Source organism: Bombus huntii, chromosome 5 (assembly GCF_024542735.1).
Source record: "Bombus huntii isolate Logan2020A chromosome 5, iyBomHunt1.1, whole genome shotgun sequence".
Taxonomy (NCBI): domain Eukaryota; kingdom Metazoa; phylum Arthropoda; class Insecta; order Hymenoptera; family Apidae; genus Bombus; species Bombus huntii.
This window is the reverse complement of record NC_066242.1, coordinates 11,626,069-11,649,467: the sequence shown is the minus strand read 5'-3', so window position 1 is coordinate 11,649,467 and position 23,399 is coordinate 11,626,069. Positions and strand designations below refer to the sequence as shown.

Sequence of the window (23,399 nt, the reverse complement as noted above, 5' to 3'; positions counted from 1 at the left end):
TTTGAAACCGTACCGCCAATCGCGATTCAACGGAAAACGACCTCGTTCGCGCACCAAGTGAGAAATAATTTTGACGTTATTTTTACCAAACACTTTCTTGTGGTTTTGAAAGCTAAAAGAGGAATTAGAATTTTAGGCTCCCGTTACGTGTTTGTAGATTCAAGTGAGGAAGTTATGGCAGCAGCATTATGCTGAATGATGTTACACCCGTTTGTGTTGTTACGTTTTGTTTGGCTCGTTTTGGTTGTGTTGCCGTTAATTTTTTAATTCAGATTAAATTGTAGTGTTGTCAGTTGTTTAATGCGATTGGCAATTAAACTCCACGTTTCGGCTAACCTGCTACGCGCAGGAGTACTGGCACGGGAGAGAATCAAAGTTGGTGAAAATAAATGTTCGCTTAATCCTATTATATTATTAGACAAATATTCTTCACAAAAAAAATGTTTATTCGTATTTTAATTGGATATTGACAGAATTGTCGTTGAAATTTCGAATACTCGAAGTTACAATCGTTCGCAATACGTTTTCACTCTTATTAATTACAAGATTTTAATTTGATAGATTTTCAATAATTTACAAATTGACAAATACAAACACGTCGATTAACAAGACTAACAAGAACTGGGAACTAATGAAACAAAGAACTAAAAGCTAAAGAACTAAAGAACCAAAGAACTTAAAAACTGAGAACAAAAACTAAGAGCTAAAGGAACTAAGAGCTGAAAAAACTAAGGAACTAAAGAATTAAAAGGCAAAGGAACTGAGAAATTAAGAGCTAAAGAAATTGACAATTAATCGCTATGAACAAGGAAATTACTTGCCAAGAATTGGGGAACTGGTCGCCAAGAACCAAGGAATTAATCACCAAGAACTGAGGAACTAATCACACAGAACTGAGGAATTAACTACTCCGTACTAAGGAATTATATCTCTATCTTCTATGTTGCTAGGCTTATTTATATTTAGGTCTACCGTGGAGGGGTCGTCATGTGACGGATTATTCCGTGGGGGTTGTGAGGCTCGAATTTGGTTTCTATACAAATTGTTAAAATTTATTTAAATTTCAAATTGGAACGCTCACTCGCGCTATTGGTAGTTTTAGTCTACGTTGCGGTACATGCGCAGCGCGGGACGTGACAGTGTGTTAATGCTGGTGATTACGTTACCCGAATGGTCAGGATGATTATGTAGAGCGAATCACGGAAACGTTTCGATGTGATTTACGAGGAAAGTGTTTTGGAAAAAACTTGCTTCCAGTAGACACATTTGAGCGAAAAAGTTTTATATCATTAGGTATAGTAGAATGAGAAAGTAAAAGTTTTCCTTGGTATATCCAGGTTTTATTTTTGTATCTCTAGACCTTCGAGTTAATAAATTTTCCAACTTTCCAATTCTCGAATTCTGTAAATTTTGGAGTTTTCCAACTTTCGAATCTGCAAATTCTCGAATCTTGTAAGTTTTAGATTATCAAACTCTCGAAATTTGAACTTCTGTATATTCGATTCTTGTATATTCTAAACCTCAAATTCTTAGATTCCCAAATTTTCATTTACTTGAAAATTTGTTGTCCCTCAATTTTCGCATTTCCTGGCTGCGAAATCTTCAACGTTTCAAATTTTCTACTTTCGAGTTTTCCACGTCTAGAATTTATAATTCGCAAACTTTCCCTCGAATTTCCCGACGATCACGTACTTTGAAATTTCCGAATTTTCCATCTCCAGACTCTCTAGTTTATCAATTTCCAAGTTTTCTAGTCGTCCGCGTCTACAATCTTCGCCTCTCGCACTTTCCAGCTCTTAAACGTAAAATCTCCCGATATTTCTAGTCTGCAAATTTTTCAAGAAATTCCCGAGCTTTCTCTCGGTTTCACCAAATCCTATTTCCCCGCGCATTCTCTGTTCCCTCATATGCCACACACCTCGAGCAAACAACAAAAATAACATTTTTCTTTCCACTTATATGATTTGCAGTTATTCCCTGTAATTTCGTACAATCAGAATACGCATTCACGGCGTTAACTCGACACAGACAAAACGACAAATAATCTTTAATCCATTCCTTCTCGGTTTGATCGTCTGAAAGAGAGCTAAGAGAGGTGATTTTCAGCTCAATCAAGCGTGGCTTGAGTCAATTATTTCCGAATTAACGCGGCTGCTCGATCCAATCAGCGACGCGTCGATTAATCGCTGATCCTTCTCTCGCTTCCCTTCCTTTCTCGAAGATACGATCGGAAATTTATTTGCGCGGTGGTCTCCGTGTCGCGCGATAAGAAAACGACGCAGCGCGTCGTAAATGTTTAACGCGACACGAATCGGTTTCACGGTGATTCGCACGGTTAAATTGCCCGACACGGAGAAATCATCTCCTGTGCCGGTGACCTCATCATGGAAATCATTCTCGTCTTCACCATGTCCAGGCGATTTTCTTCTTTGTGCTTTTCTTTTGTTTCCCCTTTTATCCTCTAGTTAGTTAATCACCTGGCTTGCAATTTAACTGACCGTTGAACGAGCCGCGTGTGTTTCTTCGATCCTGCGATATCTATTGTTGAAGCAATGTATATTTGTTAATTTTCCAGTTCAAGTAAAATAATATCGTATATTACTTACTCGCAGAGTAAGGAAGGTTAAAATAAATCGTAATCGTTTCTGTTTCATATAAATTGAAACAAAGCTGTGTAGTCAAATCGTTCAGTTCGGAAGAAATGACAGAATTAATGAAATTCGTTATTATGTATATGTTGAAAATATTAAGTTGTAACATATGATCTGTCCGATTTTCTTTAACGAATTATATCGAGCAATGTAAAAATTTAGCAAATTGGATATTTCACGTGTCACAACTCGACGGTGCATTATATTACAAATGAATTCTCTCCTTAAGAAATCTAACTACGCAAAGAACGAATTACATCTCTTTCTCCCTAATAAACCTGTCTTAGCAGACACTTTAACGATGAAAAAACACACACACACGTATAACACAAAATTATCACTAGCGAAATCTAAAATCGTCACTCCTTCTGTTTTCAGCTCAGAATGAAACCGGAACTGCCCACGGACCCTCACTGACTGCGAGCGACCATAAAGCCGCGCTATCCATCGCATCAACCACTTCTCCGAGAGCTCCATCGGAAAAATTACCCCTTAGAGAAACCATCTCCTCCTCTACTATGCTCGTTTCTTAACGATCCGGAATTCGTTTCACCAGGTCATATGTCGAAGGCAAGGACGTGATCCTGGCGCGTAAACCAGCGAGGAAGTATCCGAGGAGGAAGATAACGACGTCGTGGTAGATAGCTGGCGGTGCACGGCGAATCGAAGATCGTCGAGCCTCTTAATGGGCATTCCGCGGTTGGATCCCGGTTGGATTTAGCCGGCTGGTTCTCCGCGAGGGAAAAACAGGATCGAAGAGAGGAGGAAGGCGAAACGAAGGGAAACCTTGAGATCACCGGCTGCGAGGAAGGACTCTATGGGCGCTCGAGGGTGGCGCAGAGTGGCGAATGACCTGGTGCCGCCGCGATAATCCCTCCTTTCTCCTCCGTCTTCGTCTTCACGTAGCTCGAAGCCACGAAAATGATCGACTGACTGCTCGACCGGCTGGCGTGTAACCGGACGGATCGGGCCAGGATCCTTTTTCTTACCTCTCTCTCTCTTTCTCTCCCTTCCTCCCTTTCTCTCTCTCTCTCTCTATCCCTCTGCATCTCTCTCTGTCTCTCTCTCTCTCTCTCTTTAGTTCACTTCTTCTGACTTGGATCTTTCGGTGGTTAACGAGCCGAGGAATAGCGAATAATAAAGCAAGTTAAATGTGCCTGGCTGGCAGAGGAGCCGCAGATATGTCGCGGATCTCGAATCGCACCTCGACCATCGTCGCGGTGATCAGCATCGTGTTTCTGGTGCTATTTCTGGTGATATTATGGACTGGTGTGCGCACAGTGAAACAAGAGACGATAGAGAGAAATGTACATGGAAGCCTCGATACTGTGGAGAAGACTTTGAGCTTCCTAGTGGAACGATCGAACGAGTCCTCTTCCTCTTCTTCGTCTTCTTCTTCTTCGACCACTGTCAAGATCGTGTTCGATGACGAGAGCTTCAACAACGAAGGTAGGAGCTGTTTGTTTGCTTGGGTTACTCTGTTGTGTTAACTGGCATAGAGTATTTGATTGTAAAAGGATCTTTAGGTTTTTACGTTGATACGTTACTATGAATCAGTTTATAAGTATGTTCGTTTCTTGTACTCGTAACGTTTACTATGAATAAATTTCTAGAGATCCTCGGTCTGTTTATGTTTGCAAGGTTTACCATGGATTAATTTGTTGAGATTTCCGGTTTTTACCTTTCAAACGTATATTACCAACGATTATGGACTTCTGCTTTTTTACACTTGCAAGGTCTACTCGGAATCAGTTTTCTTCTTGTTGAACCTTCGTTTGTTTTTTTTTCTGATCAAAAGGAAGTTTCATCGAGAAGCGATCTCTAGTTAGCAGGTTAACACAACTTACGCTATATTATTGCATCTTTGATATCATTGTACATACGTCTAATTATTCATATTTATCGACTAAAAAACTTGGAAGACAAAAAAATAATTACTCTGTAACAGTAAGTCCTTCACGCTCGAAGGATGAAATATTCTAATATAACTTTTCTACTTGAAAATTGTCTTACACTTTATAATAAGAATACTTTTTACCGAGAAAAAATATTGCAATCTCTTCCTGTTTACTTTAATTTCAAGAAATAGCAACAGCTACAAATGAATAGTTCGATGCTGGTATAATGTTACGATGTGTAAGAAGAAGTAATTTATAAAGGGTTAATGTACTATTGCTAGACCGTTTACATTTCTTTCAATACGAAACATGTTACTAAATGAGTCATGTTCAGTTTTTACTGCGACGCTTGCGTACGATCGATCTTCGAAAGGTCAGTCGTTTTGCAATGGACTGATTGATGAATGGCGTGTCACTTATGATGTGTGACAATTAATCTGTCTATAATATCGACAGGAATTTTTCTAAACGATAAGAAATATTATATTCATAAAGTAATGACGTGTTTGTGGAAGTGATATAAATATTCTGATAGACGTATGCATACACGTTAGGACTAATTCGAAAGTTCCAAGTTAGAAGGTTACTTCTCTCACCGCTTCGTATTCACCACGTACAATTAAAAATAGTTTTTAAAACATTCCTCAGAAAATAACCGTCTATTTTGAAAACGACATTTATTGTAGAAAAATTTAATCGAACATACAGTACATAAATCAACGGTAGACGGATAACACCGTAACTCGCCAATAAGTATAAAACGAAGAAAATCCAATGGATTACGAAGTTTCATGTTGGAACAAGTTACACTTATTGACAGCCTATATATCAAAAGTCTAATAAAACATCCATGACATATAATATAACATATAACACTTCGATAGTAGATAATTAATAGACATAGCATTAGTGGACAGGTAACACCGTGATTCATTAACGTACGTGAAACCAATTCCAAGAAACTGCTCGTAAGAAAATAGCAGTAAAATCTGTACGTAGCTATCGGTGACAAATTGGATACGGTTTGTACACGCTTGAGCGGGGATCGATGTCGGATCGAAGCGAGCCCGATGGACGTACGAGCACACCGGTGCAAGTCGTAATTCGACGTATCGTCACGCAGAAACGGCAGAGTTGTGAAAGATCCGTTAACACGTTTAGTCTCAGTCAAGGTGTGCAACAGAGGCTCTCAGGGAAAGCTAGAACGTCCAGACGTCCTTGTAAGGCCGCTGCTCCAAAGCACCCACACCTACACCAACACCCACACACGTGCTTGTATCCTCTCGTGCTGCGAGTATGAACCTTTATTCGCGTTAGCCGCTTGTACGTACTCATATTCCTACCCAACCTGCACCTACATCCTAAGTACTTACCGAGTCGCTTGGCTCGAATCTCGCTTGCTTCGTGCACCTGATGGTACTACGGCGAATCGTGGTCAGCATTCCTGGTAGACCCATTGAAAAATCACCAAAGAGATCAGGATCACCCGCCCCTCCCAGGTCACTCTATTAAAGAGCGATTTTCGAGATTCTTTCCCCGCCTTTTCTTTTTTTCTTTCTTTCTTTTCCTCACTTTCGATGGCAAATATTCGAGGAATTATAGGCTTCGTAGAAGACAGAAGAGATTTTTATACGTGGAATTGTCTGATGATACGAGTTTGGAATTAATTGGATGTTGTAGTTCGTGGCAAAGGAGATTTTTAACATTCTTTCTCGCGTGTTTTTATTTCATATTTTTACGTGACCGGCCGCGATTCTAGGAACTGCTAGGTTTCCAGGCAAGTATTTTTGTACGTGGAATGGCCTGATGACGCGTGTTTCAAATGAATTGGAAGCTTTGATTTGTGTTTGAGAAGAGTGATCAGGTAAGGTTCTTAATACTGATGGTTTAGGCTTTGCTGATGATTTTGTAGCTGCAGGAGATAGAAGTGTGAGAATTCTTTTAGTAATTTCGTTATGGGAAGACTACTTCTTCTTAAAAGTTTCTACCTAATACTTGTAACTGTAACCTACAGCGTGTACCTCTTTTCAATTAACTATGAATTCCATCGATCCTTAAAAGTTCACCGTACTAAAAACAATCACGATAGATGGCATAGTTAAAAACGTACATACACATTACACTAGCCCAGGTAAAGGAATGGAAGATCTTCGAAGTGGTTCTGTAACGAATGTACACGATCCAACGACGACTCTATCCCCATGTATAGACGCATAATTATTCCCGCGGGTTCGCCAGATAGCGGCAAGCAGCATAACGTTCGCCTACACCTTCATTGCCGATCGTTCCACCAGATCCCCGCGTATAACACTAATTTCGTGCAGTTTATTAGTTTCTCTGATGCCTGCTATCTCGCCGCATCTCTTCACCGAGTCCCGATCTAGGTCGGGTTCTCTACCCATCATTAACGAGCGCTAATTGCGCCGACCATGGATTATTTCGCGACCCTCTCGGTTTCCCTCTTGTCGATTTGTCTGTGTCGTTCTTCGACTTGATGCGCCTTTCTTCCTTTTCATCCTTTTCTTCTTCTTCTTCGTCTTCTTCCTTCTCGTCTTCTGTATTCGTTCTTGGTCATTGGTTTCTTCGTTGGTAACGCCGCGTTCGCTTGATCTTCGATCGCGAACGATAACAGAGAATCGTAATTTACGCCCGTGAGATCGGTATCTCGCTTAATTGAAACGGAAATTAATGCCCGAGCGCGAAACGATCCGCGCCGAGGAGATTGCCCGACGCTTCTTTCGCATCTTGCTGCCGGGATCAAACGCGTGAAATTGTCCCTTCGGGATGAGTAACGAAAGGGCTCGTGTTAATTCGATAAACGAGCTGTGTCCAGGTATACAGGAAGTTTTGAACGACTTTACGTTACGAATCACCATGCAGTTCGTTTATTTTGTGAGAAATTTTACCGTATTTACTTGGAAGTTATTTAAATAATATTTATCGTAAGGGCCAGAGCGTCTTTTATCCAGTAATTTTGCTAATTAATATTAGGTCGCCCGAAAAGTTTCTTTTCTTCTATAAGGAAATAATGGATGCACATTTTCCGTTTTATATTATTTTTTCGAATTTTGTTCTATCAAAATAAAGATCACAACGTTCGACGGATTGGGTTTCATATTTGTATAAAAACGCGTCGTTGTAAAAGAAGGACACTTTTCAGACAACCTAATATTTTAATAGTAATTTTACTAATCGTAAGTATTCGTCGGATGAACAACGAATAATCGATCGTGAGATATATCGATATTTATAGAAACTTTTTAAGAACGTATTATTCTGATATTAAACTAGACCAATAAGATTGAACTCTAACTATATGATTATACCAATATGATTTGGGCCAATATTGGACCAATATGATTATAATATTTATGTCATACGCGTACGAATATGATTACGTATATCATGATTATGCTAGACGAGTCCCATCGCAGTGCTAATGAAATTTCAAGATGTTTCGTATATAACACACGTAATATATTCATAAGAGGATTCTATAAGCAACTGTGTATGTACGCTGGAAGAATCACGACTTTTCTTCTAAGGTGGCAAGAAATCACATGCCAGATAAATTGACCGTTGTATTTAGGCTCCTATAACCTGATTTGACGTCACGGGCTAGACGAACTTACAATCACAGCGATAACTCGGTAAGATAAGACCACGGATGTTTGAATATTTACGATGTAAGCACGTCGCTTCCTACCTTTGCCTCAAGACGACGATTACATTACAACACGATAATCGAAAGGTATCATCTGGTGATAGAATCTTCGTATGTCTGTTGAACATATTTCAAACAAGTTAAAAGTACAGAAAAGGGGAACAGGTACCGATAATCTTAAAATAAATAAAGAAGTTTTTATTTGATCTTTCGAGTCTACAAGGTGAAATATCAGGAAGCTTCTTTCTTTTTTAATAAAGATATTCCAGGATTTCTAAGGTTAAAGTCGGACCTATAAATAGCATACGTGCAATCGTTTCTCGTAACTCGTCAGCATCAAAAGATTCGTGAAAATTCTCGTTTTCATTTCAATTTTCATTTCCATTTCCTCCGCTCGTAGCTATCGATCCTTCGCTGGTGTCTTGCTTTTAATTCGTCAGATAAGAGTTTAATGACTAGAGATAGCGGGACTCTGGCATGATATCTTTCCGGTACGATCTGAAAGCCGAGCGTTGACTCGTCGACTCTTGTATTTGCATATTCGTCGCTCTGGATTTATTTAAAGAAAGCACGTGCACGCAATGTGACGTAAGGGTAACGTAAAATTGGCCGGGAATCGCAACACGAGGGCGTGTTCCATGACTCTGTTTTCCTTCTTTTCTTTCTTTTTCTTTTTCTTTTGGTCGATACAGAAGTATTACATGGTTTACTCAGAGTTTAGAGAGTCTTAAATTTGTTCATTCGTATAATCAAGGTAAGGAGAAATAGAAATTTCCATTCGTTTCTTGCACCATCGACGATTTTGAAGACTCGTTAGGTTCCGAATTTTCGTTACGATGTTGCATTTTTATTATAATTTAGTTGCCGTGATACAAATATATCGATGGAAAATTTCAAATATAATTTGGAGTTTGTAACGCTTGAGTTTAACAATTGTAAGAAATAATACAAATTTTCGCTCTTGCAAATTCGAAGTACGTTCGATTCTTAAGTACATTAAACTCGACATTTTCAATACATCGTTGCATTATATTTATTATCGTACTACGAGTATTCGTATCAATTCACATTTTTACGAACACGAATAAAAAAGATGCAAGCTAATTTGACGAAGCTGGATGAAATTTGTTTTACTCCCTAAATATTTACGTAACCATGTACTTTGGTCTTATCTCATATTTTCACATATCGTGTATATGTATTCTCTATGTTGGAATTTCTTATAAATCCATAAACACTTCCGTAGTCTATTTACCATAAGTATATATCACATACAATATTTATGTACGACGTAAGTATTATATACTTTTCTCTGAGTATGGTATTTCCTATTCAACTTATAGTTTATTGAAATGTAGAAATTTTTATTCTTCGAATAAGTCGAGGTTTAGAACAACTAGCTGGAAACTTACGATTGTGTATAGTATACTCTAGGTCCGTAATCTTACGATGTATCGCTAAATCTAGTAACCAAGGTCTACACTTGTTACATGGACAATTTTATCCAGTAGTCAAGGCTATGTCTTCGCGTTTGATCAATATATTCACTACCTGTAGATCTGCTAGTTTCGAGTCATTCATTATAGTCAATAACCAAGGATTTATACTGCCAGGTGAGTCAGTTGTATCGATCATCAGACATCTACAATTTCAGCTGAATCACTATGCACAGAAGCAAAGATCCACTTGTTCTTCAGTTAGCTATTATAGTCAATAAACAATTAGTTACAAATTTAGATATGTAGTTTGCGGATTTTCATTCGGTAAAATTATATGTATTCGTATAAACGCGATATAATCAAATACTGATGCGAAGAAACACAGTTTTTAGTATAATCAATGATTTGCATATGAAATCTTTCTCTTGAAATTAAAATAAAAATGGAAAAGAAGCGTTAATGCGTTTAGAATTAAAAAATTAAATTCTTTTTGTACGAACTCGTTAAATTTTTATTATTTTCATAGCCTTCGATTAGTATGTATCACGAACCTAAAAGGTTTCGCTTAAACTCTGTAAATTAATACAAATGGTACATTAAATATAATTTAATATTCAGAATTTCAAATTATCGCCATTACACAGATGATTATTTATCTACTATCGATTTCTCAATTTTTATCGATAACCACATTTAGCAATCATTTATTTGTTATTATGAATTAATAATTTCCTTCGTTAAATATGAAATTACCTTCTCAAATTGCCATTCACGTAACATTCTAAACAAGAAGTGTTCTCATTAAATGTATCATTGTCTTTCGAATACTTGTCAATCCAATATTCTAATTTTTAATACTCTAGTTCTCTAGCTATTAGCTATCTGTATAATAATCTATCTGATTAAACGGTTGCTATAATTATTCAGTAATCGTGTCACTGGCATTCTAAACCAAATATCTCGTTATTAAATTCGAACCACCATTGTCGATATTCTGATTCTCCAACACTTTTATCGTTAAATGAAAAAAAAAGAAAGACTTAGTATATCGCTAAATATACAATATTTCTCAGATGCACTTAAGTTTCCCCACCTAAAATTCTCTTATCGTTAAACGAACTGTCGTCGCGGTCGCGTCGTTACCGTCTCCAGATAATTAGCCACCTAAGTGCTGACGAAGAGACAGTGCTTTTCAGCACAGTATGCCGTTGGTGTCTCCAGAATTATCTCTAGTGCTACGTGCAAGTTTTTGTGCATAATGCACTGCACATCAGCGCGTGTAAGCACGCTTGCACGAAGGCGTGTAACGTTGTAGGAACGTTCCTCGCTACACGTAGCCACGCGTGCATACTCAGCGTGTCAGATGGACCTTGCCTAGTAAGAAAATAGCTACGCGATTTTATGATAAATCGATGACTTTTCGTTTTTACTGCAAACGATACTGTAAACAGGCGTGGAAAATGGAGATTCTACCGATCTGTTCCGAACGAGATGACTATTTTAAAATAATATATCTATATTGCCAAACACAAAATTAATCTTTCTTTACTCTCCACTTTAGAAAAATTATTTGTCAACAGATTTGTATTCTCTGATTCGTATTATTCATAATCGGGTTGTTTACAGGTTGTTACAGCAGTTGATACAGATTTCAAAGCGATTCTAAAAATATTCTCTTGTCCAGCTATTTCAAAATCTTGTCCGATATGCAAATGAAGCAAACCATGAAAGGTAATTTGAATGGAACGCTTGATTACGAAATATTTAAATTTCTTCGCTGCATAGTAGCGAAATCTGTGGATCGTGTTGTTTTCTCGCTGAAACAGGAATCAAGTATCGCATTTCTCGTGATTTGATTAGCAAATTAATTGGTCCGTTTACATCCTGGTGTCTAGGTCGATTCCAAGTTCTTTACAGGGGATAAGCCAAACCAGAATCCGCGTGAAATATTTTGGAATCGTTGATTAATATCTTGATATCTGTAGATTGAAAGTTACGATTTTCTTTGGATAAAATCAACGTAGAAAGTGTTATGATAAAAGTAGCGCGTAGAAAGATCTATTTATTATAAAATTGATAATTAAATGGATTTGGTTAAAATTCACATTTAGTTCAAGATTAATTAACATTTGAATATCGGTATTCTGTTCGTTGTGTAATAAACTTCGTGCGTCAATAGCTGTGACACAAAACATGTCAAGCAATTTTTACGAGCTTCCGTAACTTCGCGTGATAAATGTCAGTCAGTTAATTATTTAAAAAATGCTTTATTGTAAAGCGAACTAAAGCCACAGTTACTTGTTGGGCCAAATTACGAAAGTTAATCGGAAAAAACGAGACGACCACACGTGGCGAACGATGTCCTCGTGGACGATGTTGACGAGGGCGAACCACGCGAGAAGTGCGTACGTGACGTTTCGTATTTCTGCGGACGCTAGCTTATACGGATATCACATGTTTAACAGAGCACACCACCTTGTTCGACACTTTTTTTCCATCGCGTTTGCTTTTTTCTGTATGTTCGTTTCCCTTTGATTCGATTCAATTTCTACAAAAACAGGTCATCGGCAAGTAAACCAAAATAATATTTACGTGGAGGATCATTTGTGAAATTGTCAAATTATTAAATTATCGATAGAAAAACTATGATAATATATATGAACAAAATCGTACAAAAATTTATCAAATTATAAAATCATTCGTAATAGAAAGAGATTCGAAATAACATCTACCTAGTAACAGTTCGAATAAAAAGTAATTCACGCGGAGTGTTCCATGTAGCAACGACGTTCTCGAAGAAAATTAAAAAGCAACTTTCAAAAAATCAAACAGTCTCGATTAACATCTCATCTTCTGAAAATACTTCGCTTATCCCTTTTTCCATACTTGGAGTAATTGCTTGTCTTCGCGATAAACCTCATCAAACAACACCTGTCCTCGAACACTGGTTTCCGTGAATGGACGTGGGAGAAAACGCGGGAAGAAGAAGAAGAAGAAGAAAAAAAAAAGAAATGAAAGGAGAGATGTTGGAAAGTGAAGTAAATGCAAATGATTCGAGATATCTGAACGATGGTATTTACACGGGTAGACTGCATGGCGACGACCTCCAACCAAACCGGCCGATCTGCTTGGGATACAGTATATACGCATTTTTATGAACGAAGCCTCGCATGGTCCAACGTGATACGTTTCTTTTCGTGTTATTCGCCTCGAAGGCGTTTCACAATGACCCTGGAGGGAAAAATTATAGAGCGATGTGATTCGTGATGTGTACGCGATGTTAATCGTGTCGAAAGCGATTAGTAGATTAGTGGATTTCTGATGAAAAGGCTGTTTCGTTCGACCGGTTGGAATTTACGATTCTTTCTGGAGGAAAAGCATTACGTAAACTGACGTAAAGTAAAATATTTTTGGGCTGTAGGAAATGGATGGGTCAGTAGATATATATTGAAACTGTCTTAGCGTATTAATAACTTAAGTAAAAATAGAGAATAACTGAATGGGCAATGGACGAATACTTGCAAGAAGTAAAGTAAAAAGGGAGAATAAATTTCTTGATATACCGCGATTTTATATATATATTTTTTTTGTTTTTAATAATATAGGTGAATATACGGTGGTTAAAAGTGTTTTAATATTTACCATAAGAATCTTGTACGTATATATTGTGTGTTTGTTATATCAAATATTTTTAAATCTCATTAGGGTTATAACGAGACACGATATTGATAAAATTGAAAAGCAATATGAAAATTCATATAAAAATTGCAAGATATTTACTGCGAATATGTATTGAATAGAATATGAACATACAGCATGAATAAGCATCTTAAGCATATGATAAGTGTTTCAACTTTTACCTTTATATATGGTGATCAGAGATATTTGACAAATTATCCATGATACTGATTATATTGGAAAGAGTACGAGCTACAATTTCTAGACAAAGCGATGAAACCTGTACATATATGTATATCACTTTCATAATTAATAAGCCTCGTGAAACATAGAAAAATGTTGAAAATTTTGCTCCTAATTCGATGGGTAGAATCTGTGCAATAAAAATTTCATCTTTCCATTAAAATCCAGATACAAAAGACTTGTTCGAAGACCAATTTTATTCAACTTGCACGCAACCTTGCTGCACCCTCTATCGTTAAAAAATGTCTTACATAGAAAATACGGAATTTCTATTCTATTTCGATGTATACGATTTCTCGTCTCGATCGAATATTGTAATTATTTCTTTGCAACATTTAAACATTTCTTCCCACGTAGCTAAAACGATATGGAGACATAAAATATTGGAGGACCGCAGCAGAGTTAATCCACTGTCCGGGCAAGAATATTCGAGGCAAGTGAGTTTTTGAAATTCTAATGCGTTTAATCATTGTCGAACGGAAAGTGGCGATTATCTCGATCGAAGTTGCCACATCGCCAGTAAACACGAGTTCGCAATCAACGAGGTAATTATTCGAGTCCACTTGGGCAGCCCTGCCGATCGGGTCGAGTTCCATTCCTGGTTAACGTTGGACTATGCTCTCGCAATTAGACGTTTGCCTGTCCGGGACCTTGATTGTTATAGTGTGTGCATCGACTCATACGAAACGATTGCATACCATCGCTTCCCCTTATTCGTGCGTCAGAATTAATAAGTAATTGTTCGTTCGAACCCCGGCGAGCCTTTTCGTAGGTTTTTATTGCCTCCAAAAAGGGAACTCGCGTACCCAATGGTGTTTTAAATATAGGTATGTTTGTAGCTCTTGCGATTGTTTGAAAATTGACTCTAGGGTGGAGTGTTAGGGTTCGAGCGTGTCAATTATAGCTTAACGCGAATAGCGATGTCCTGAGTTCATATTGCGAGGATTTAACGTCGCAGTGACTCATAATTCGAAGTATAATTGGGACACGGCGAAGGGGATGGGAAGAATGTAGGAGGTGAAACTTTAGAATGCAATGATTTTTAAGTGTAACTTGGTAGAAATAAGAAGATTGGAAAGTTTTATTCTGTGGATATTCGTTACTTTCCTATGATCTGAATTATAACCAGGCCAGAGTGTTTCCGCTGTTTCTAACTTTATGTAAATTCTTAGACAGTGTCTGAATAATCAATTTCTCAATTGTTGTTAATATAAGAATCTACCTAAAGTTAGACGAACAAAAGAAATAACAATGAACGTGCAATTTTAAATGAAATTTTGGAACCGGTCATTCGACCAGGCCTGATAAGGTTAGTGTTAAATATAAAAGAATGGAGTGATGTTTTAAAGTATAATGGACTTTGTGTTCTTACATAATGGATTGTTGCAATAACGATGTTCCAAGTTAACATCTTAAGAATTAAATTCCCCGATAACAAATAACTTTCAAACTAGGATACAGGGTATTAGAGTATCCTTTAAACCTAAATAGTGGTGTCTGAATAGTCGATATCGTGAAGATTCAATGCTCCAACGTCTCACAATTTAACGCTGTAATAGGCGATCGAGCAAATAAACAAGAAAATTAAAGTACATAAAGTTCCCTTCTCGCGATTAAATTTCTCCTTCGCTAAAATTTACGAATTACTCGCCACGCTTGATACATGGCTCTCGGTCTCACGGATTCACCTAATCGCGAGCACCAGTCTCTGTCACCCAACAGCTCTCAGGATTTCAATTTTCCTCGCTGGAACGAGCACGGGACATGTTAAATATTCTCTAGGCGGCCTAACGAGTTTCTTAGATACTGGAAATTATTCGTCGCGTCGCGTGTTAACACGCATTGACCGATTCGCGATGAATTCACCGCCTACGCGCTTTGCTCTGCATACCGAGCGAATTAGAAGGAAATCGTCGATCGAGAGACGCATTAGAACAAGTACTACGAATTAGAATCTTGATTTGTCTCGCGTGGCGTATATCTTAATTTTTGATCGATCGATAGATTTGGCAATTTGTCGCAAGCAAATGATTTTGGGATCGTGGAATACGGTAGATCGTTAAATTAGATACTCGGTGAGACTTTGGAAAACTCGTATCGTCGATTTGCTAGAAGCAAACATATTTAAAAAATTGCCAATCTTGTGATATACAGAAAAATCGCTTTGAAAGTAGATTTTTTTTTAAGAAATTAGATAAAATTATATTATTTTCTTTATATTATACACGTACAGATATAGACAATATTTTGTTAAACATCTCTGAAATGCACAGACAATCGTAGAAGAAGAAAAATTAATTGTTAAATGGTCGAATTCTGAGATCGATTTTCTAAAAAATGTACATTTCTTAATCGTGTTATTTCTGTAAAAAAAAATGAAAAAATCAGTTTCCAATAATGTACACTTTTGCAACATTGTACATCTGGCAACAAGTAGTTGATTAGTTCTTCTTATAGAGAAAAGAAATACGATCCCGATGGACCAGTTGCTCTACCTTTTGTAGCTGAAGTCTCTTTATGTAGAACAAGTCGATCAAACGACTCGAGAATGGAACATGCGTATTGGTCTGATCGACTTTTTTCATCGGGATCAAATCAATTGCCTGTCAGAGATGTGCGAATAGCGCCACTTGACGACGAACGTTGGTCATTGAATTACAAAATGCTTTTAAAGATGCACCCTTGAATGATGTTATAAAGTAACATATTATCCTTTCTTCAGAAACAAAATATCAACTACTTTTTCTTCTTCATTTAGATTCGCTTATGAAGTGAAAAAAGAACTAGCCATTACATCAATGAATATCGTCATATCTTTTGAAACGAACATTAACTATTTTGTCTGACTGTTGACTAACTCATAATTTTCCCAAGTTTCCAACGAAACAATAATATCTCTATACTTGCTCAACGTAACGATTTATTTCATCGAATACCATGTTTCTATGATCGACGATTTCCTCGATTTTCCAATGAAAGGAAACGATCAAACGAACAATCGTTCAAATTAATACCATATTCCCGTGGTCGACACACTGAAAGATTACCACTTGAGAAATTCACTCGACGCCTACGTACTTCACACTCGAGAAAATCCCCACGCGATTTTCCAACAAAAGAATAACAAGCCAGCTGGCAATATCTGCGTGCTTCAGCTATGCAACCGCGAGAGAGCAACAGAGGAAAGGGAAAAAGAATAGCGCTTCAAAGGATCGCGACCTCGTACGCCTCTCCGTATCCGTGCACCCATTATCTAGCCCGTAGAAACGACGCGCAGCTCTCAGCTGGCCGGAGAACAAAAAGAAGCTGAGAGAAAACGGACGAAGAGATCCCTTAGAAAGGAACGCGGCGAGACTTTCCTCCGTAAAAGGTAAACGCATAATGAGAACGAGGATTGCGAAAGAAGCTCGGTTGACACGTTCCACGGTAATTTCGCGTTAGATACGACCGCGAGAAAAATTGTCGGACGTGGGTCAAGTATAATTGACGTGCCAGTGACATCGTGCGACGATCATTACGCCATACGGCGATTCATAGTTGCAGGGACTGTAGCCGATCGTCAATATTGAAATCTACGAGAATCGAAGGTAGACAAAAAAAAAAAAAAAAAAAAAAATAAAAAAGAAGAAAACAGACAAAGAAGAAGAAGAATCGAAAAGGTCATCGTGAAACGACTCGTTCTGTTCTTCCACGCTTTTCTTTGGTACGGCTGCGTACACGTTAAGGGAGTATCCCGTCTTTATGGTGTGGATGGTTCGTTTGGAATGTTCTTTGCGTGAGCTCGTCGCATGTACGGTTGAATCGTATTCATACGGTCGTTAATATCGTCGACGACACGAGTTGGCTGTTCGAGCAGCGCAACCTTTGATCGCGTGTATGCTGATCCACGTGGTATGGTTGTTTGAAGTAATGTAAGAGGCTGCAGGGAGGAACCGGCAGTCCTGCGGTTGGGATTATAACGTACTGGATCAAGTTCAGATTTATTTTTCCCATTCTTTATTTGTTTTCTGCAGCGTGCGCTGGATAGTTAGAAAGCAAATGAGACATTGTTTATCATTGCTATTATTGTCGTATTTTTATTGTGTTCGAGTTTGGATGCGTTATTGAGTCAGGTGTGAGGACATTAGCCTTTTTCACGCGTCTTTTATATCTTTTTCGCGTAAGATAAATTGTTGGTTTAATGGAATAATTGGAATAATTGTTTTCACAGATTTTTTATTTGATTCTTTTTTACGAATGTGGGATGGATGGGATGAATATCGTGTGATATAGATATTATTATTATATTTATCGCGCACATTGTGTTTTAATGCATTATCGATTTACTGAGATGTAAGTTTGGAAGCACTAGCGTTTTGTTAAGGCCTTCCACCTTTGTTTCGTGTATTATAAATCATGAAGGATTCTTCGTACGAAAATGACACGAGTAGTTGGACAGAGAACGCGAGATGATTAATCTAACTTGCTATATACGTTATATTTGTATGTATTATTAAGTTTAGAAGTTACGCACTGATAAACAAAATGTTAAATGATAGAAAAGCTAGTCTTAGCAAGTAATCTTTTATTCAAATATTTTGGTGCAATCAGCATAAATTATTTTGTTAGCTTTTTATTGACGGTATTGAACATTTTTTGGCAGTCTTGGGATAATTTTTCGCAGAGAAAAGGAGGACCTTTTCCAACAGAACGTAAAATAAAACTAGATTCGCGAGGCTCACAGGCGAATGACCGAAATCGAATTTGCAAAGCTAGGAATTCGAATGCCGATTAGACCACACGCGATATACGCACGCGATTCATGAGCTATGATATATTATGCATATCGCCTGTCAAAGGCTACATGCATCGGTACAAATCATTTATCAATCGTTATCGATCAAATCCGATCGAAGCTCTTATTCGAGTATAGTACTATCTATATCTCGATGGAATGAAGAACGGAATTCTGTTGGTAGGCATGCAATGTATCGAGATATCGTTGCTTCTGGTTTGTCTTTATTAGTTTTACCCTTTCATTGTGTGCACTTTTTAGTATTATTATTAGTACCAGAATTACATGAAACGATCATATAGAACAATTTAAATTATTCGATGACGTTAAAACATTTTTTCTAAAATATATATATGTTCTGAAATATTTCGGGTGTTTCTTCGAATAAAATTGAAATTTTATTTATGGATCACGTGGTGCAAACTGAACATTTTTTTCAGCATTACATCTACATTTTACAGACAAAATTATTTACGATCAGAGAAAACGATCAGGTTCCTAAATTTATCTCTCTCAATTTTGCTATTTTCTGATCCTAGTGCTATATTTTCAAAGTATGTAGTTACTGGCAACAACGCGATCAGGTTTAACAAAGTTGCTCGATTTTCGTCACGTACGAGACTTAAACTCACGATAAAGTGAAAATCGAGTGTAAACAAAACGTGAAAGCACAAAAGCAAATCCTAACGGAAACAAAGTGAGATTCGTGTGAAAATTTCCATCCTCCTTTTTTTCTTCTTCCTTTAAATTACTTATTGCGCCACTTGCAAAGGTTCCTCGTTTTTCAATTCGATAGTACAACATTTTTAACAATATTTAATTGTAACGATTTTTTAATAAATTCATCCCGTATTTTCTCTTATCTGCTCTTCTCTATTTAATGATACTAAGATATCGAAATCCTTAATTTCTATTTCTCCCAAAATGCGAATCTACCTGCCTTGTTCAAAATATCAGGAATTTTCGATGAAAAAGAAACACTATGAAATCGACACAGGTGTTGTGCTTTCAGTACTACAGAATGTGCCATCTTCTCTAAGAAAATTGCAAATTTTCGCAAGAGAGCGACGTATGAAAACTACGAAGGGATTGGGTTTTCGATAAATGCAGTGAAATATCGTCTCTCCAAAAGAATCGCGGATTTTTTAATATACAGTTTACATAGAACATACAGTTGCGTTTTTTCATACCGTTAAGCATTCTATCCTTTTTTTTTCTTTTTTAAAGAATCGCAAATTTTCAACGAAAGAAGGTAGAGTATAAAATTCATAAAAGAGTCGCGTTTCTTCCAATATCGTTATATATTCTATCTTCTCCAAAAGAATCTCGAATTTCAGAAGAATAAAATTAAAGTGTGTAACTACGTAAGAGTACGAGTTCACAAGGGGGTGCGTTCGATGTAGAGGAATTTCGAGCGGTAGCTATCGGCTCGATCGGTTTCCTTATTGCACCAGGCCGGTTCCTAATAACTGTCACGGTGCAGCGTATAAATTACACGGGAGCTCCGTCAATCGAGCATGCGACCTATTAATAGGATCTCTTTATGCGTTCGAACGGCCGAGGGAATGACATGCACGCACGTGCGACTGCGGTGAAATTACATGCACGTTCTCATGCCTCTTCGGATTAGCGCGCGTTTCTACATCGACGTCTCGTGTCGCTTTTCGAATAGAAATCTGCCACACGGCTCCGATTGCTCTTGTGAATCACTGCCAGCTGGAACCGGTTGAATCTCTGTTGCGAAATCGGTGCAGGACACTATGTTTCAGATTTTGTAACTTTTTCGAATTATCATAGATACGAGAAATTTATAAATTTATAGTTCCTCGTTTTATTTCTGTCGTTCTTTTTTTTTTTTTTTATCGCCAGATTGCTAATTTTTATCGCGTGTTAAATTTTTATGAATCTATTAAATATGCAAATAAGCAGAGACTTCATTCATTTTGCTAAGTATTGTAAAGCTTGTAACTGTGCCTTGGATATTTTCTATGTTTTTATTTATTATATGCATTCTCTATATTTTTTTAAGTTTCTGATAAACGCATGTAAAGCCACGGTCTATTTAACACGGACACAGAGATTTTGTTTGTCATAACGTACGTAGTATACGACATATTTTCTTTTCTTTTTACTAGATCGCTGCATAGATATAATAATATAGATTAGTAGAGTAATATAGCTGCACTAAATCAGAAATTCCATTTTTTTGTGTTATTGTTCTTTATCGACGAATTAGAGAGTTTAAATTGGAACGTTAGTCTACCATAATATTACACATTATGCTAATATTTCATTTTTATTTGAAACGAAGGCAATTTGTTTTATTACAATGTACATGTGTAGGATATATAAAATGCATAAAAAAGTCCATCCTATTGGCTATATTTTACTCTGGAATGTAACGTAACGCATTGATACGTATTCTGAATAAAACATAATCTATAAAATACGATATTTGCATGTTTCTTGCATATTCAATAACAGCCAAATATATCGAACTACTTACGATATATGTAGTAGAATCTCGTTTTAATGGAGTTTTATAGTTTTGACTCGTGAATGTCCAATTTTATTCTTCCTTTATTTGCGCAGCTGGCGAAGACAAACAAGTTTCGATGTTTAATCAGCTACATTAATGATGCTTACCAAATATTATTCTCTAGTAGTCAAGTACTGTTCCTTAAGTGTCCATAGGCTAATTTTAGCTAATTTTAGAGATCAGTAGCAATATAAAAATATAATTTTATCATAACAAATTATCGGGTGAATCGAACGAATAAAGATTGAATAAATTAACAGAGAAAGAGAGAAAAGGAGAACAACTTGTGCAATGAAATAATATAAAATCGTACGATACTCTTTTAAACAGAAAAGATAACGCTTTATGGTAGCCAAATCGGTGAACTTCCCGCGAGGACAATCAATTTGCGCGATTCGTTTCGACACTTTCAACGATATTCACAAAACTTGTCAAAATAAAAGATAATTTTGTCAAGTTCCACTGGAATTAACGTAAAATCGGCTGAGTCTTGGCTAATTAATGTCGTGTTTGTACTCGTGTGTAATTAGTTTCCTATGTGAGAATTTATTTTCATCGTGTCCATTTCATCGGTTACAATTTATTATTAAAAACAATCACCTGATCATAGAATCGATCGATAAATCACGCTAACATCTTTCGGTCGAATTTTAGTAAATTAATCACGAGATATTTCGATATCGATCTTAAGATTGAATAACTCGGATAAAAACCGTAGAGGTGAATTTATTTTGCTCGTTAAAGTTTGATCTGTCTCGGAACGTTTATTATAATATCGATGGAGTAATCTCTTTCATTACGCTGTAAACACGTTTCGTAGTAGATTCAAAAGTATCGCCATTCTCTGCTTTCAAAAATATTACAATACGTGTTACTGACTTTCTATAATAGCGACTTGACCAATGCTACCGCAAGACTAAGAAATTTCCTCTAACAAGCATACCAATTGTCACTACTTAACAATTCATTCTGAAATCTAAAAATAAGCGTCTATTCGCTTTCCAATGATAAATCGCATCGTCGTAATCGGCATCGTTTTTCGTTTAAACTTGTTTTCTCATTTCGTTACTAATTTGTTCGTAAATACGTTGCCGTTGACAGAGACAAATATTTGCCGATATTTTACCGTCGTTTTGCATTTCCTACATTCCACGGGACACACGCGAGAACGAGCACGATAATCAACCACGGTGCGTGTACACTGTACACGATACGCTCGTACACGAAATAACCCTCAACACAGCCAAGTAATTACATAATCGGCCGCGTATCGTTTTTTAGATATCGCAACATCAAATCAACTACGATTATAATTTATAACCCGGCGTGTCCGAATGAATTACATTAACTCTCGATTTTACCTTTACGTAATACGTGGATTACACGAAGGCGTTAGGAACCCTAAGGCGATCGACGATCGAACTCGCACTTTGGTCTTCGTGAAAGCTTCAACTCTGTCATTCATCTTTTATACTCGGATTAATGGAGGGATAATAAGAGGGAAAAAGTCGGAGAAAAATACTGTGTACTTACTTTTATTGTTAGCGAGTAACGATCGAGTAATTGGATAATTAAATGGTAATAAGATGAAATCTGATTGAAGGCTCGAAGAAGATACTATTTTCCGTAGGTTTAACTCTCGTATTCATCTTCTGTATTGCGAACGATGCGAGAAACATATAAATATCTATTTTTCGTTAGCAACGATTAGTTATTTCTGTAATTGTATTTTTCATTCCTAATTGGTTAATTAAGTGGTGATAAGACGAGGACTGGGTCGAGGACTCGAATTCACGAAAGATTTGACGGGGTCATTCGTCTTCCATCTCCGAGGATAATTTACTTTCGAAGAAAGAAGAAAGATATGTAAGAAAATAAAGCTATAGAAATATTTATTTACATCGAACAAACGTGATCACAGACAAGATTTATATATATAGTTTCAGGAGAATGATCATTTTTTAATTTCACCAAGGAATTGTTTAAATTAATTCGTGTTTTAATACAAAGTTTATTTGAAAAATTTTAACGTTAATTAATATTTAAGTAACATCACGATAAAAAAGTTACTTTCTTTGAAAGGAAGTCCTGTTTTCAGTGACATTTGTACGCTTCTATTCTGTCTACATTTTAATTGAAGGGGGAGTACTTATTGTATTAACAGACGTAAAAAAGGAAATAAATAAAACAAGAAAATAAAAAGATTTTAACTTTATTAAGCAAACATGATGTTGAACGATGCACGAGTCTTAATTGGGTGATTAAGCAGTAGCAAGGGGAAGTCTGGTTAAAGGTTTAAACGAACTTTCATCTTTTTTCGTTTTGCTTTTTCCTTCAGTGCACTATCAGCTTTAATTGAATGTTTGTTACGAATTTATTTTGTTTCAGATTCTTAAATGCCAAGGCTAATCGACCAACGAGAACAACTGGCCTGTCTTATCAAACGTGATTAACCCAACAAATGAATCGCTAATTTCAGGCCACTGACTGCGAAGTTCTTCTTCACGTCGATG

General features: G+C 36.9%; 1 protein-coding gene across 1 annotated transcript in view; it reads left to right on the top strand.

Annotated features, from left to right (window-relative positions):
* The window catches only part of LOC126865647 (A disintegrin and metalloproteinase with thrombospondin motifs 9), a 177,568-nt gene that overhangs the window by 14,661 nt on the left and 139,508 nt on the right, over positions 1–23,399 (top strand). Inside the window, exon 2 of the mRNA XM_050618424.1 lies at positions 3,030–4,100. Coding sequence (XP_050474381.1) covers positions 3,803–4,100 — 298 coding nt within the window. The 5' untranslated portion in view covers positions 3,030–3,802. The remainder of the gene's footprint in view (positions 1–3,029; positions 4,101–23,399) is intronic.